We start from the raw sequence: 16,504 nt of genomic DNA, 5'->3' as shown, positions 1-16,504 counted from the left end.
GCACCCCACTCACCCTCTCCTCCCCCCCTCACTGCCTGAGCCCCCCACTCACCCTCTCCTCCCCCCCTCACTGCCTGAGCCCCCCGCTCACCCTCTCCTCCCCCCCTCACTGCCTGAGCCCCCCGCTCACCCTCTCCTCCCCCCTCACTGCCTGAGCCCCCCACTCACCCTCTCCTCCCCCCCTCACTGCCTGAGCCCCCCACTCACCCTCTCCTCCCCCCCTCACTGCCTGAGCCCCCTGCTCACCCTCTCCTCCCCCCCTCACTGCCTGAGCCCCCCACTCACCCTCTCCCCCCCCCCCCCTCACTGCCTGAGCCCCCCGCTCACCCTCTCCTCCTCCCCTCACTGCCTGAGCCCCCCACTCACCCTCTCCTCCTCCCCTCACTGCCTGAGCCCCCCACTCACCCTCTCCTCCCCCCCTCACTGCCTGAGCCCCCCGCTCACCCTCTCCTCCCCCCCTCACTGCCTGAGCCCCCCGCTCACCCTCTCCTCCCCCCCTCACTGCCTGAGCCCCCCACTCGCCCTCTCCTTCCCATTCACTGCCTGAGCCCCCCGCTCACCCTCTCCTCGCCCCTCACTGCCTGAGCCCCCCGCTCACCCTCTCCTCCCCCCCTCACTGCCTGAGCCCCCCGCTCGCCCTCTCCTCCTCCCCTCACTGCCTGAGCCCACCGCTCCCCCTCTCCTCCCCCTCACTGCCTGAGCCCCCCACTCGCCCTCTCCTCCCCCCCTCACTGCCTGAGCCCCCCGCTCGCCCTCTCCTACCCATTCACTGCCTGAGCCCCCCGCTCACCCTCTCCTCCCCCCCTCACTGCCTGAGCCCACCGCTCCCCCTCTCCTCCCCCCCTCACTGCCTGAGCCCCCGCTCACCCTCTCCTCCCCCCCTCACTGCCTGAGCCCCCGCTCACCCTCTCCTCCCCCCCTCACTGCCTGAGCCCCCCGCTCGCCCTCTCCTCCTCCCCTCACTGCCTGAGCCCACCGCTCCCTCTCTCCTCCCCCTCACTGCCTGAGCCCCCTGCTCACCCTCTCCTCCCCCCTCCCCCTCTCCTCCCCCCTCACTGCCCGAGCCCCCCCCTCACCCTCTCCTCCCCCCTCACTGCCTGAGCCCCACGCTCACCCCACTCCTCCCCCCTCACTGCCTGAGCCCCCCGCTCACCCTCTCCTCCCCCCCACTGCCTGAGCCCCCCGCTCACCCTCTCCTCCCCCCCACTGCCTGAGCCCCCCGCTCACCCTCTCCTCCCACCTCACTGCCTGAGCCCCTCCCGCTCACCCTCTCCTCCCCCCCCACTGCCTGAGCCCGCCGCTCACCCTCTCCTCCCCCGCTCACCCTCTCCTCCCCCCTCACTGCCCTCTCCCCCCGCTCCCCCCCTACCCCTCCCCCCCCGCTCCCCCTCCCCCCCCGCTCCCCCTATCCCCCCCCCGCTCCCCCTCTCCTCCCACCTCACTGCCTGAGCCCCCCGCTCACCCTCTCCTCCCCCCCCCCCCTCACTGCCTGAGCCCCCCGCTCACCCTCTCCTCCTCCCCCCCCTCACTGCCTGAGCACCCCGCTCACCCTCTCCTCCCCCCTCACTGCCCGAGTCCCCCAGCTCACCCTCTCCTCCCCACTCACTGCCTGAGCCCCCCCGCTCACCCTCTCCTCCCCATTCACTGCCTGAGCCCCCCCGCTCACCCTCTCCTCCCCATTCACTGCCTGAGCCCCCCCGCTCACCCTCTCCTCCCCTCTCACTGCCTGAGCCCCCCAGCTCACCCTCTCCTCCCCCCCTCACTACCTGAGCCCCTCGCTCACCCTCTCCTCCCCCCACTGCCTGAGCCCCTGGCTCACCCTCTCCTCCCACGCTGCCTGAGACCCCCCGCTCACCCTCTCCTCCCCATTCACTGCCTGAGCCCCCCGCTCACCCTCTCCTCCCCCCTCACTGCCTGAGCCCCCCCCCCCGCTTACCCTCTCCTCCCCCCTCACTGCCTGAGACCCCCCGCTTACCCTCTCCTCCCCCCTCACTGCCTGAGCCCCCCGCTCACCCTCTCTACCTGAGCCCCCCACTCACCCTCTCCTCCCCCCTCACTACCTAAACCCCTCGCTCACCCTCTCCTCCCCCCACTGCCTGAGCCCCTGGCTCACCCTCCTCCCACACTGCCTGAGACCCCCCGCTCACCCTCTCATCCCTTGCTGCCTGAGACCCCCTCTCATCACCCCTCACTGCCTGAGCCCCTCGCTCCCCCTCTCATCCCCCCTGACTGCCTGAGCCCCCCGCTCCCCCTCTCCTCCCCCCTCACTGCCTGAGCCCCCCGCTCCCCCTCTCCTCCCCCCTCACTGCCTGAGCCCCTCGCTCCCCCTCTCCTCCCCCTCACTGCCTGAGCCCCCCGCTCACCCTCTCCTCCCCCCTCACCCTCTCCTGCCCTCTCACCCTCTCCCCCCCCCCTCCCCCTCTCCTCCCCCTCACTGCCTGAGCCCCCGCTCACCCTCTCCTCCCCCCTCACTGCCTGAGCCCCCCGCTCACCCTCTCTGAGCCCCCCACTGCCTGAGCCCCCCGCTCACCCTCTCCTCCCACCTCACTGCCTGAGCCCCTCCCGCTCACCCTCTCCTCCCCATTTACTGCCTGAGCCCCCCGCTCACCCTCTCCTCCCCATTCACTGCCTGAGCCCCCCGTTCACCCTCTCCTCCCCCCTCACTGCCTGAGCCCCCCCCCCCCCGCTTACCCTCTCCTCCCCCCTCACTGCCTGAGCACCCCCGCTCACCCTCTCCTCCCCCCTCACTACCTGAGCCCCCCACTCACCCTCTCCGCCCCCCGCTCACCCTCCCCTCCCCCCTCACTACCTGAGCCCCCCACTTACCCTCCCCTCCCCCCTCACTACCTGAGCCCCCCGCTTACCCTCCCCTCCCCCCTCACTACCTGAGCCCCTCGCTCACCCTCTCCTCCCCCCACTGCCTGAGCCCCTGGCTCACCCTCCTCCCACACTGCCTGAGAGACCCCCCCCCCCGCTCACCCCCTCATCCCCATTCACTGCCTGAGCCCCCCGCTCCCCCTCTCATCCCCCCTCACTGCCTGAGCCCCTCACTCCCCCTCTCCTCCCCGCTCACTGCCCTCGCTCCCCCTCTCCTCCCCCCTCACTGCCCGAGCCCCTCGCTCCCCCTCTCCTCCTCCCTCACTGCCCGAGCCCCTCGCTCCCCCTCTCCTCCCCCCTCACTGCCTGAGCCCACCGCTCACCCTCTCCTCCCCCTCACTGCCTGAACCCCCCGCTCACCCTCTCCTCCCCCCTCACCCTCTCCTCCCCCCTCACTGCCCTCTCCCCCCGCTTCCCCCCCCCCCCCCCGCTCCCCCTCTCCTCCCACCTCACTGCCTGAGCCCCCCGCTCACCTTCTCCTCCCCCCTCACTGCCTGAGCCCCCCGCTCACCCTCTCCCCCCCCCCACTGCCTGAGCCCCCCGCTCACCCTCTCCTCCCACCTCACTGCCTGAGCCCCTCCCGCTCACCCTCTCCTCCCCATTTACTGCCTGAGCCCCCCGCTCACCCTCTCCTCCCCATTCACTGCCTGAGCCCCCCGTTCACCCTCTCCTCCCCCCTCACTGCCTGAGCCCCCCCGCTCACCCTCTCCTCCCCCCTCACTGCCTGAGCCCCCCCGCTCACCCTCTCCTCCCCCTCACTGCCTGAGCCCCCCGCTCACCCTCTACTCCCCCCTCACTGCCTGAGCCCCCCCGCTCACCCTCTCCTCCCCATTAACTGCCTGAGCCCCCCCGCTCACCCTCTCCTCCCCGCTCACTGCCTGAGCCCCCCAGCTCACCCTCTCCTCCCCCTCACTGCCTGAGCCCCCTCCCTCCCCCCCCCCCGATCGCCCTCTCCTCCCCCCCCCCGATCGCCCTCTCCTCCCCCCTCACTGCCTGAGCCCCCCCCGCTCACCCTCTCCTCCCCCCTCACTGCCTGAGCCCCCCGCTCACCCTCTCCTCCCCCCTCACTGCCTGAGCTCTCCGCTCACCCTCTCCTCCCTCCTCACTACCCGAGCCCCCCCGCTCACCCTCTCCTCCCCCCCTCACTACCTGAGCCCCTCGCTCACCCTCTCCTCCCCCCACTGCCTGAGCCCCTGGCTCACCCTCTCCTCCCACGCTGCCTGAGATCCCCGCTCACCCTCTCATCCCCCCTCACTGCCTGAGCCCCTCGCTCCCCCTCTCCTCCCCCCTCACTGCCTGAGCCCCTCGCTCCCCCTCTCCTCCCACCTCAATGCCTGAGCCACTCGCTCCCCCTCTCCTCCCCCCTCACTACCTGAGCCCCTCGCTCCCCCTCTCCTCCCCCCTCACTACCTGAGCCCCTCGCTCACCCTCTCCTCTCCCCTCACTACCCCGCCCCTCGCTCACCCTCTCCTCTCCCCGCTCACGCTCTCCTCCCTCACTGCCTGGGCCCCCCCGCTGACCCTCTCCTACCCCCTCACTGCCTGAGCCCCTCGCTCACCCTCTCCTCCTCCCTCGCTGCCTGTGCCCCATGCTCACCCTCTCCTCCCTCAATGCCTGAGCCCCTCGCTCACCCTCTCTTCCTCCCTCGCTGCCTGTGCCCCATGCTCACCCTCTCCTCCCTCACTGCCTGAGCCCCCCGCTCACCCTCTCCTCCCTCACCACCTGAGCCCCCCGCTCTCCCTCTCCTCCCTCGCTGCCTGAGCCCCCCGCTCACTCTCTCCTCCCTCACCGCCTGAGCCCCCCGCTCTTCCTCTCCTCCCTCGCTGCCTGAGCCCCCCGCTCACTCTCTCCTCCCTCGCTGCCTGTGCCCCATGCTCACCCTCTCCTCCCTCAATGCCTGAGCCCCTCGCTCACCCTCTCTTCCTCCCTCGCTGTCTGTGCCCCATGCTCACCCTCTCCTCCCTCACTGCCTGAGCCCCCCGCTCACCCTCTCCTCCCTCACCACCTGAGCCCCCCGCTCTCCCTCTCCTCCCTCGCTGCCTGAGCCCCCCGCTCACTCTCTCCTCCCTCACCACCTGAGCCCCCCGCTCTTCCTCTCCTCCCTCGCTGCCTGAGCCCCCCGCTCACTCTCTCCTCCCTCACTGCCTGATCCCCCGCTCACCCTCATTTCGATCACCCTGTGCCTTGTGCTTCATCATACCATGTTATATGCTCCCCCACTACCTGCTGACTCCTCTCCTCCCCTTACAGTGAGACTTGCACCCTGTGGAAAGCCCTGTCCTCGGATCCTCCGCTGACCTCCCAGGTGCTGACGCTGCTTCTGGAAAAGATGACCGGTGATGTGCCGTACAAGGAGAGTAAGGCGTCATTGCTGAGCTCAATGTCTGGTCGTGTGGCCACTCTCCTCCCTCTCACTGTGAGTACCCCTCACTTCCAGCCGTGGTACGCCGTACCCGTCCTGCTCTCCATCCACTGTGTGCCGCTGCTGCCTTATGTCTATTTGGTCCCTCTCAGGGAAGTACAGCTCGTGCCGTAGTCAGGGCCTCGTTCGGCCTACCGGCTGCCGGTCACACAATTCTGCGTCTTGTCTGTCCCTGATCAGCGTCTGATGCGATCGTGTTCTGCTTCTCCTCTTGTGCTGGAGCCATTTACTACAGTGACAATGGCGTCTGTACGGAGGGCGGCGTCCTGACGCGTGTTGACATCTCTACCTGTCCGAAGTCTTCATAATACATGATCTGTTTAGGGATCTCCAGCTTCAGTAATACAGGATCCTCATTATTCTTGGTTCCAGAATGATCCACTCTCGTGTCTACCCCCGTGCTGCCATTCCTCCTGTCCCCCACCCCCCGTGCTGCCTTTCCTCCTGTCCCCCCCCCCCCCCCGTGCTGCCTTTCCTCCTGTCCCCCCCCCCCCCCCCATGCTACCTTTCCTCCTGTCCCTCCACCCCCCGTGCTGCCTTTCCTCCTGTCCCTCTACCCCCCCCCCCCCCGTGCTGCCTTTCCTCCTGTCGCTCCGCCCCCCGTGCCGCCTTCCCTCCTGTCCCCCCCGTGCTGCCTTTTCTCCAGTCCCTCCCCCCGTGCTGCCTTTCCTCCAGTCCCTCCCCCCGTGCTGCCTTTCCTCCTGTCCCTCCCCCCGTGCTGCCTTTCCTCCTGTCCCTCCCACCCCGTGCTGCCTGTCCTTCTGTCCCTCCCCCCCGTGCTGCCTGTCCTCCTGTCCCTCCCCCCGTGCTACCTTTCCTCCTGTCCCCCCCGTGCTGCCTTTCCTCCTGTTCCCCCCCCCCCCCCGTGCTGCCTTTCCTCCTGCCCCCTCCCTCCCCCCCGTGCTGCCTTTCCTCCTACCCCCCCCCCCCCCGTGCTGCCTTTCCTCCTGCCCCCCCCCCCGTGCTGCCTTTCCGATTGCCCCCCCCCCCCCCTGGCTGCCTTTCCTCCTGCCCCCCCCCGTGCTGCCTTTCCTCCTGCCCCCTCCCCCCCGTGCTGCCTTTCCTCCTGCCCCCCGCCCCGTGCTACCTTTACTCCTCCTGTCCCCCCCCCGCTACATTTCCTCCTCCTGTCCCCCCCCCCCCCCCGTGCTGCATTTTTTCCTCCTGTCCCCCCGTGCTGCTGCCTTTCCTCCTCCTGTCCCCCCCCCGTGCTGCTGCCTTTCCTCCTCCTGTCCCCCCCCCGTGCTGCTGCCTTTCCTCCTCCTGTCCCCCCCGTGCTGTTGCCTTTCCTCCTCCTGTCCTCCCCGTGCTGCCTTTTCTCCTCCTGTCCCCCCGTGCTGCCTTTTCTCCTCCTGTCCCCCCTGTGCTGCTTTTCCTCATGTCCCTCCCCCCGTGCTGCCTTTCCTCCTGTCCCTGTCCCCGTGCTGCCTTTGCTCCTGTCCCTCCCCCCCCATGCTGCCTTTCCTCCTTTCCCTCCCACCCCGTGCTGCCTTTCCTCCTGTCCCTCCCCCCGTGCGGCCTTTCCTCCTGTCCCTCCCCCCGTGCTGCCTTTTCTCCTGTCCCCCCCGTGCTGCCTTTCCTCCTGCCCCCTCCGTGCTGCCTTTCCTCCTGCCCCCCGTGCTACCTTTCCTCCTGTCGTCCCCCCCCGTGCTGCCTTTCCTCCTCCTGTCCCCCCCTCCGCCCCCCGTGCTGCCTTTCCTCCTCCTTCCCCCCCCCCCCGTGCTGCCTTTCCTCCTCCTGTCCCCCCCCATGCTGCTGCCTTTCCTCCTCCTGTCCTCCCCGTGCTGCTGCCTTTCCTCCTCCTGTCCCCCCCGTGCTGCCTTTTCTCCTCCTGCCTGCCCCCCCCCGTGCTGCCTTTCCTCCTGTCGTCCCATCCCATGCTGCCTTTCCTCCTGTCCGCCCCCCCCCCCCCGTGCTGCCTTTCCTCCTCCCCCCCCCCCCCCCCCGTGCTGCCTTTCCTCCACATTTCTCCCCCGTGCTACCTTTCCTCCTCCTGTCCCCCCCGTGCTGCTGCCTTTCCTCCTCCTGTTTCCCCCGTGCTGCCTTTTCTCCTCCTGTCCCCCGTGCTGCCTTTCCTCCTGTCCCCCGTGCTGCCTTTCCTCCTGTCCCCCCCGTTTTGCCTTTCCTCCTGTCTCCCAGTGCTGCCTTTCCTCCTGTCCCTCCCCCCCATGCTGCCGTTCCTCTTGTCCCTCCCACCCTGTGCTGCCTTTCCTCCTGTCCCTCCCCCCGTGCTGCCTTTCCTTCTGTCCCCCCCCCCGTGCTGCCTTTCCTCCTGCCCCCTCCGTGCTGCCTTTCCACCTGCCCCCCCCCCCCCCGTGCTACCTTTCCTCATGTCCCCCCCCGTGCTGCCTTTCCTCCTCCTGTCCCCCCCCTCCGCCCCCCCCGTGCTGCCTTTCCTCCTCCTCCCCCCCCCCTCCTGTGCTGTTTTCCTCCTCCTGTCCCCCCCCCGTGCTGCTGCCTTTCCTCCTCCTGTCCTCCCCGTGCTGCTGCCTTTCCTCCTCCTGTCCTCCCCGTGCTGCTGCCTTTCCTCCTCCTGTCCCCCCCGTGCTGCCTTTTCTCCTCCTGTCCCCCCCCCCCCCCCGTGCAGCCTTTCCTCCTGTCGTCCCATCCCATGCTGCCTTTCCTCCTGTCCCCCCCCCCCCTGTGCTGCCTTTCCTCCTCCCCCCCCACCCCCCGTGCTGCCTTTCCTCCTCCTGTCCCCCCCGTGCTGCTGCCTTTCCTCCTCCTGTCCCCCCCGTGCTGCTGCCTTTCCTCCTCCTGTTTCCCCCGTGCTGCCTTTTCTCCTCCTGTCCCCGTTCTGCCTTTCCTCCTGTCCCCCCGTTCTGCCTTTTCTCCTGTCTCCCCGTTCTACCTTTTCTCCTGTCCCCCCATTCTGCCTTTCCTCCTGTTCCCCTCGTTCTGCCTTTCCTCCTGTCCCCCACCATCGTTGTGACTTTCCTCATGTCCCCTTGTTCTGCCTTTCCTCCTGTCCCCCTCGTTCTGCCTTTCCTCCTGTCCCCCACCATCGTTGTGACTTTCCTCATGTCCCCTTGTTCTGCCTTTCCTCCTGTCCCCCAATTCTGCCTTTCCTCCTTTCTCACATTCTGCTTTTCCTCCTGTCCCCCGATTCTGCCAGTCCCCCTGTCCCCCCGCACTGCCTGTCCTCCTGTCCCCCCATTCTGCCTTTCCTCCTGTCCACCGTGCTGCCTTTCCTCCTGTCCCCCTCGTTCTGCCTTTCCTTCTGTCCCCCCGTTCTGCCTGTCCTCCTGTCCCCCCGCTCTGCCTGTCCTCCTGTTCCCTTCATTCTACCTTTCCTCCTGCCCCCCCCCACTATCGTTCTGCCTTTCCTCCTGTCCCCCCGTTGTGCCTTATCTCCTGTCCCCCCATTGTGCCTTTCCTCCTGTCCCCCCGTTGTGCCTTTCCTCCTGTCCCCCCGTTGTGCCTTTTCTCCTCCTGTCCCCCCGTGCTGCCTTTCCTCCTCCTGTGTCCTCCTGTCCCCCCGTGCTGCCTTTTCTCCTGTCGCCCCCCCGTGCTGCCTTTCCTCCTGTCCCCTCGTTCTGCCTTTCCTTCTGCCCCCCCCACCATCGTTGCGCCTTTCCTCCTGTTCCCTTGTTCTGCCTTTCCTCCTATTCCCCCGTTCTGCCTTTCCTCCTGTCCCCCCGTTCTGCCTTTCCTCCTGTCCCCCCGTTCTGCCTTTCCTCCTGTCCCCCCGTTCTGCCTTTCCTCCTGTCCCCCCGTTCTGCTTTTCCTCTTGTCCCCCATTCTACCTTTCCTCCTGTCCCACATTCTGCTTTTCCTCTTGTCCCCCCGTTGTGCCTGTCCTCCTGTCCCCCCGTTGTGCCTGTCCTCCTGTCCCCCCGTTGTGCCTGTCCTCCTGTCCCCCCGTTGTGCCTGTCCTCCTGTCCCCCCGTTCTGCCTGTCCTCCTGTCCCCCCGTTCTGCCTGTCCTCCTGTCCCCCCGTTCTGCCTGTCCTCCTGTCTCCCCATTCTGCCTGTCCTCCTGTCCACCGTGCTGCCTTTCCTCCTGTCCCCCCATTATGCCTGTCCTCCTGTCCCCCCGTTCTGCCTGTCCTCCTGTCCCCACGTTGTGCCTGTCCTCCTGTCCCGTTGTGCCTGTCCTCCTGTCCCCCCATTCTGCCTTTCCTCCTGTCCACCGTGCTGCCTTTCCTCCTGTCCCCCCATTATGCCTGTCCTCCTGTCCCCCCGTTCTGCCTGTCCTCCTGTCCCCACGTTGTGCCTTTCCTCCTGTCCCCCGTGCTGCCTTTCCTCCTGTCCCCCCGTGCTTCCTTACCTCCTGTCCCCCGTGCTGCCTTTCCTCCTGTCCCCCCGTGCTTCCTTACCTCCTGTCCCCCTGCCGCCTCCTAGCTTCCTCTCTTGCTGTGGCTGAGCTTTTCCCGGGAGTGCTACTGTCACTGGGCAGAGTGGAATGGACCTGGTACGTCAGTTGTAGAGGGGGAATGTTTTGTGCGACCTTTACGTCTGGCTTAGGCCACGTCCACGGCTGCATCCCTGGAGTTTGTGGCTGGAGGTTCTGCATTAATGGTGTGTCCGGTACATCGGGATGTGTGGCGCTAGGTCAGTAAATTGAGCAGCTGCTCGTGCATGGGGGGCGTCCAGGTGCAATCTGAGGGTCTGCTCCAGCAGGTAGAACAAGGTGGCATTTTATTGATGATCATTAGCTGGCCGGAAGATTTTATTACCATGACGAGCGCTGTTTCCATCATGCAAATAAAAGCTGAGTTTCCTCCTTGGCCCTCTCCCGTCTGTCCTGGCTGCCCGTCCTGAACAGGAGCTTCATTCCAGACACCACAGCTGTAACACATCTTCATTTCCTCCACCGGGAGGAGGGAGACTGGAGGGGGAAGTCTGGAAATTAGGTCTGGACTCCTTATTCCCCATAGCAGTTAATCCCTGACTATATGTATATATATATATATATATATATATATATATGTATATCTATCTATATAATACATACATACCTCTACCTCCAGGTGCTCATTGCTCCCTTCCCCCTCACTTCTCACTAATGATTGTCAGCTCCTGTCACAAGTGCCCTGCTCACTACGTGTACATGGTGTACAAGAGCTTATTCCACCGCTCAGACCATAAATAAAGGGACGTATTCCACCACATCTTATCCGGCTGCCGCTATTTCTGCTCCTGGTTGTCGGATTGTGGCGCTGTAATGCCCGGCGCACATATGGCAACAGACCAGGCCCAAGGGATTATTAATACAGAGTGGTCCCATCACAACCTGTAGCCGACAGCTCACTATAATCTGTTCTGTGCATGTAGCATCATCTAGGTATCACCGGGTGGCGTGTATCCAGTCCTGTGTACTACCGGCTGCAGAAACTGTGATGTACGTGTATCCGGTCCTGTGTACTACCGGCTGCAGGAACTGTGATGTACGTGTATCCGGTCCTGTGTACTCCCGGATATAGCGGCTCCGCAGGAGACAGGGCACAATAATAAAAGCTTTAGGATCAGGTGGTGTGCACTGGCTCCTCCCCCTATGACCCTCCTCCAAGCCTCAGTTAGGATACTGTGCCCGGACGAGCGTGCATAATAAGGAAGGATATTGAATCCCGGGTAAGACTCATACCAGCCACACCAATTACACCGTACAACCTGTGATCTGAACCCAGTTAACAGTATGATAACAACGAAGGAGCCTCTGACAAGATGGCTCACAACAGGAATGTCCTGCAGATAACAGGGGAGGCTGCGCAGGACCTGACGCCCTGACCAGCGCTGTATAACTGGTATAGGATGGGAATGTCCTGCGGATAACATGGGAGGCTGCGCAGGACCTGACGTCCTGACCAGCGCTGTATAACTGGTATAGGATGGGAATGTCCTGCAGATAACAGTGGGAGGCTGCGCAGGACCTGACACCCTGACCAGCGCTGTATAACTGGTATAGGATGGGAATGTCCTGCAGATAACAGTGGAAGGCTGCGCAGGACCTGACGTCCTGACCAGCGCTGTATAACTGGTATAGGATGGGAATGTCCTGCAGATAACAGGGGAGGCTGCGCAGGACCTGACGCCCTGACCAGCGCTGTATAACTGGTATAGGATGGGAATGTCCTGCAGATAACAGAGGAGGCTGCGCAGGACCTGACGCCCTGACCAGCGCTGTATAACTGGTATAGGATGGGAATGTCCTGCGGATAACAGTGGAGGCTGCGCAGGACCTGACGTCCTGACCAGCGCTGTATAACTGGTATAGGATGGGAATGTCCTGCGGATAACAGGGGAGACTGCGCAGGACCTGACGTCCTGACCAGCGCTGTATAACTGGTATAGGATGGGAATGTCCTGCGGATAACAGGGGAGGCTGCGCAGGACCTGACGCTCTGACCAGCGCTGTATAACTGGTATAGGATGGGAATGTCCTGCAGATAATAGTGGAGGCTGCGCAGGACCTGACGCTCTGACCAGCGCTGTATAACTGGTATAGGATGGGAATGTCCTGCAGCTAATAGTGGAGGCTGCGCAGGACCTGACGCTCTGACCAGCGCTGTATAACTGGTATAGGATGGGAATGTCCTGCAGATAATAGTGGAGGCTGCGCAGGACCTGACGCTCTGACCAGCGCTGTATAACTGGTATAGGATGGGAATGTCCTGCAGATAACGGGAGGCTGCGCAGGACCTGACGCTCTGACCAGCGCTGTATAACTGGTATAGGATGGGAATGTCCTGCAGATAATAGTGGAGGCTGCGCAGGACCTGACGCTCTGACCAGCGCTGTATAACTGGTATAGGATGGGAATGTCCTGCAGATAACGGGAGGCTGCGCTGGACCTGACGCCCGTTGTTTCCATTACTCGCAGCCTGATGTAAGCACCGTGTGGTGATGGCAGCGCTCTCCTCCTGTTCGGATATAGTTACTGCGGTAAATCTCAGCCTCGGATAATAAACAATCTCCCGTTCTGTGTTTGTGCTCCCTCTGGAGAAGACCCAGATCTCCTGCGTTTCTCCATTACACAATTTTCCTGTTGTTGCTTCACTTCAGCTCCCAAACATATTTCATATCACTCATCAAATGCAAATCAAACCCACCAACACTCTGCTGTTTCCGATTCTCTTCTTCGCCCCCCTTCCGGCGTGACGGCACCCATATCCCGTGTCCAGGTTCTGCTCCGACTACACATCACTCGTGCCGGACCAATATAGCAACCTCTACCCCAGATCTCATTGTCTGCCTCCCCATCCTGCAATACGTCCTGTGTCCGAGCTCTGTCCTGCAATGGTTTCTGCTGTGCAGGGAGCCGGATTATTAGATGACCTGTTCCATCCCCGGGAAGCTGACACACAGCTAGATGTATAATATAATGACATAAATCCTCTGTTAGAAGCCTGTACACTGGCCCTCATTCCGAGTTGTTCGCTCGCTAGCTGCTTTTAGCAGCATTGCACACGCTAGGCCGCCGCCCTCTGGGAGTGTATCTTAGCTTAGCAGAATAGCGAACAAAAGATTAGCAGAATTGCTACAAAATAATTCTTTGCAGTTTCTGAGTAGCTCCAGACCTACTCCTAGATTGCGATCAGCTCAACACGTTTAGTTCCTGGTTTGACGTCACAAACACGCCCTGCGTTCAGCCAGCCACTCCCCCGTTTCTCCAGACACTCCCGCGTTTTATCCCGGCACGCCTGCATTTTTCCGCACATTCCCAGAAAATGCTCAGTTACCACCCAGAAACACCCACTTCCTGTCAATCACACTCCGATCACTTCAACGATGGAACGTGAGTAAATCTACTAAATTTTGAGCTAAAATACTAAGCGCATGCGCATTTTCGCCTTAATTGCTCCGTTGCGAAAATCGGCAACGAGCGAACAACTCGGAATGACCCCCAATATGCTATCGGACTTATCACCACGTCACATTGCGTCACAGGTGGACGCACTGCCGCTGTCACACACAGGGGGTTATAAAGATAAACACAGCCAGATCTGCATTCATCTCTACACATGCTGAGGGTGGGACCGCCTCCCGATGCATCCACAATTTAATTGCGAACGCATCAGATCTAAGGTTGACTCCTGGCAGTGCATCAGGCGTTGATTTTTTTTCGGAGCGGCTGCTTGTGACGTCACACAGCAGCCCCGCAAACAATCCCACTCCGCCCCCGTTTTCCTGGTGCCGCCCCATGCAACGTCAAAACTCCACCCCCGCAACAGCCTCCCATATCAATAACATTACGGTTGTATCCATCGGGGATGTGACCGCAATGTGCATGTCTGCCACCGGCAAACTGCGCTGTGGGCCACTATTGCGGCCGGTACTGAGTGGAGCGCCGGTGTGTAACGCACACAGCGCATGTGTCCTCAGTGTGTCCGCTCAGAGTGGCAGTTGTGTTTGGCCTGCACAGGGAGAGGAGTTCCTGAATGGTGACAGGGAGGGGGCTAAGTGCACACAGGGAGGTGGGTCCATGTCATGTGCGTGGTGGGGAAGTGCCACAGGAGCATCGGTGAAAGTGGCTGCGTACAGCCCCTGTCACAATCATTACTAAATATCTTGTGCTTTGTGTCAGCATGGTGCAGACAGGTGGAGGCTGATGCAGAGTTTATATTGGACACTAAGGGGAGATAGAGAGCCAGTGCGGCAGGGTGCAGACAGGTGGAGGCTAATGCAATTTGTATTGGACACTAGGGGGAGATAGAGAGCCAGTGCAGCAGGGTGCAGACAGGTGGAGGCTGATGCAGGGTTTGTACTGGACACTAGGGGGGGATAGAGAGCCAGTGCAGCATGGTGCAGACAGGTGGAGGCTGATGCAGGGTTTGTATTGGACACTAGGGGGGGATAGAGAGCCAGTGCAGCAGGGTGCAGACAGGTGGAGGCTGATGCAGGGTTTGCACTGGACACTAGGGGGAGATAGAGAGCCAGTGCAGCATGGTGCAGACAGGTGGAAGCTGATGCAGGGTTTGCACTGGACACTAGGGGGAGATAGAGAGCCAGTGCAGCATGGTGCAGACAGGTGGAGGCTGATGCAGAGTTTATATTGGACACTAAGGGGAGATAGAGAGCCAGTGCAGCAGGGTGCAGACAGGTGGAGGCTGATGCAATTTGTATTGGACACTAAGGGGAGATAGAGAGCCAGTGCAGCAGGGTGCAGACAGGTGGAGGCTGATGCAGGGTTTGTATTGGACACTAGGGGGAGATAGAGAGCCAGTGCAGCAGGGTGCAGACAGGTGGAGGCTGATGCAGGGTTTGTATTGGACACTAGGGGGAGATAGAGAGCCAGTGCAGCAGGGTGCAGACAGGTGGAGGCTGATGCAGGGTTTGCACTGGACACTAGGGGGAGATAGAGAGCCAGTGCAGCATGGTGCAGACAGGTGGAAGCTGATGCAGGGTTTGCACTGGACACTAGGGGGAGATAGAGAGCCAGTGCAGCATGGTGCAGACAGGTGGAGGCTGATGCAGAGTTTATATTGGACACTAAGGGGAGATAGAGAGCCAGTGCAGCAGGGTGCAGACAGGTGGAGGCTGATGCAATTTGTATTGGACACTAGGGGGAGATAGAGAGCCAGTGCAGCAGGGTGCAGACAGGTGGAGGCTGATGCAGGGTTTGCACTGGACACTAGGGGGAGATAGAGAGCCAGTGCAGACAGGTGGAAGCTGATGCAGGGTTTGCACTGGACACTAGGGGGAGATAGAGAGCCAGTGCAGCATGGTGCAGACAGGTGGAGGCTGATGCAGAGTTTATATTGGACACTAAAGGGAGATAGAGAGCCAGTGCAGCAGGGTGCAGACAGGTGGAGGCTGATGCAATTTGTATTGGACACTAGGGGGAGATAGAGAGCCAGTGCAGCAGGGTGCAGACAGGTGGAGGCTGATGCAGGGTTTGCACTGGACACTAGGGGGAGATAGAGAGCCAGAGCAGCATGGTGCAGACAGGTGGAAGCTGATGCAGGGTTTGTATTGGACACTAGGAGGAGACAGAGAGCCAGTGCAGCAGGGTGCAGACAGGTGGAGGCTGATGCAGGGTTTGTATTGGACACTAGGAGGAGACAGAGAGCCAGTGCAGCAGGGTGCAGACAGGTGGTAGCTGATGCAGCATTTGCACTAGACACTAGGGGGAGTTAGAGAGCCAGTGCAGATGGGTGGAGGCCCATGTTTTGGTGGCATCAGGGGTGAGAGGGCCTGATCCTAGAGATGTTGGAGAGGTGGAGGCAGCAGGAATGAGAGATATTAAGAGTGTGACGGTGATGGGGAGGCAGCAGGGTGAGAGATCTGAGTGAAATGCGTTGTGTGAAATGCTGGTAAATGACGTTTTTATGTGCATCAGTAAAATGACCACTTACAGCATGTACCTACCTTCTTCCAGGCTACCTGTGCCCTCCGTGAGGTCCTGTGTCAGCCGGAATCTGCCCCCACTGTACAAGAGCTTTATTCCCTGCTCTTTGTCTCCCTCCTGCTGCGTGTCAGCTCTATGGTGGGGGTCCAGCTACCCAAGAACCTCTGCACAACCACGGTCAGGAAGAGCTCCAGTCCACCCACCACCTCCAGGAGCCTGGACCCCTGCAGGTATGGCAGATGTGTGTGTCCTGCTAGTGAGGATCAGGTGACCCTATAATCTGTGTGTATAAATATACAGTATGTAAATATGTTTAGTAAATGTCTTTCAGTCTCTCCCCCGTTCCCCCCGGTCTCTTGATGACATGTCATTATGCGATCTTTCCTTATCCTCTGTTTGTATCTAGGAGTGTAATGTGCACCAGACAGAGATCCACCAGACGCGGAGCTGCCGCAGACATAACTCTAGCATTGGTGTCAAAACATACAAATTGTTTATATACAAAATGGGTAATCCAGGAAGAAATACATTCAGGGCTATTTCCGTGATGTCCTGGGTATATTATATACATATACAGGCTTCTGGTTACATTATACATATTCCTGGTTCCATTGTACAGTATACAGGTTCCTGTGTACATTATATGCAGGCTGCTGGTTACATTATACAGATTCCTGGTTACATTGTAAAGTATACAGGTTCCTGGTTCCATTGTACAGTATACAGGCTCCTGGGTACATCATATACAGGCTTCTGGTTACATTGTACAGATTCCTGGTTACACTGTACAGTATACAGGTTTCTGTGTACATTATATACATCTGGTTACTTTGTTCAGATTTCTGGTTATATTGTACAGCGTACAGGTTCCTGGGTACATTATATGCAGGCTGCTGGTTACATTATACAGAGTCC

General features: G+C 61.5%; 1 protein-coding gene across 1 annotated transcript in view; it reads left to right on the top strand.

Moving 5' to 3' along the window:
• The window catches only part of MROH1 (maestro heat like repeat family member 1), a 383,926-nt gene that overhangs the window by 211,746 nt on the left and 155,676 nt on the right, over nt 1-16,504 (top strand). The window contains exons 11-12 of the mRNA XM_063924734.1: nt 5,128-5,293; nt 15,620-15,819. Coding sequence (XP_063780804.1) covers nt 5,128-5,293; nt 15,620-15,819 — 366 coding nt within the window. The remainder of the gene's footprint in view (nt 1-5,127; nt 5,294-15,619; nt 15,820-16,504) is intronic.

This window comes from Pseudophryne corroboree, chromosome 5 (genome assembly GCF_028390025.1).
Source record: "Pseudophryne corroboree isolate aPseCor3 chromosome 5, aPseCor3.hap2, whole genome shotgun sequence".
NCBI lineage: Eukaryota > Metazoa > Chordata > Amphibia > Anura > Myobatrachidae > Pseudophryne > Pseudophryne corroboree.
This window is presented reverse-complemented; position numbering and strand designations above follow the sequence as displayed.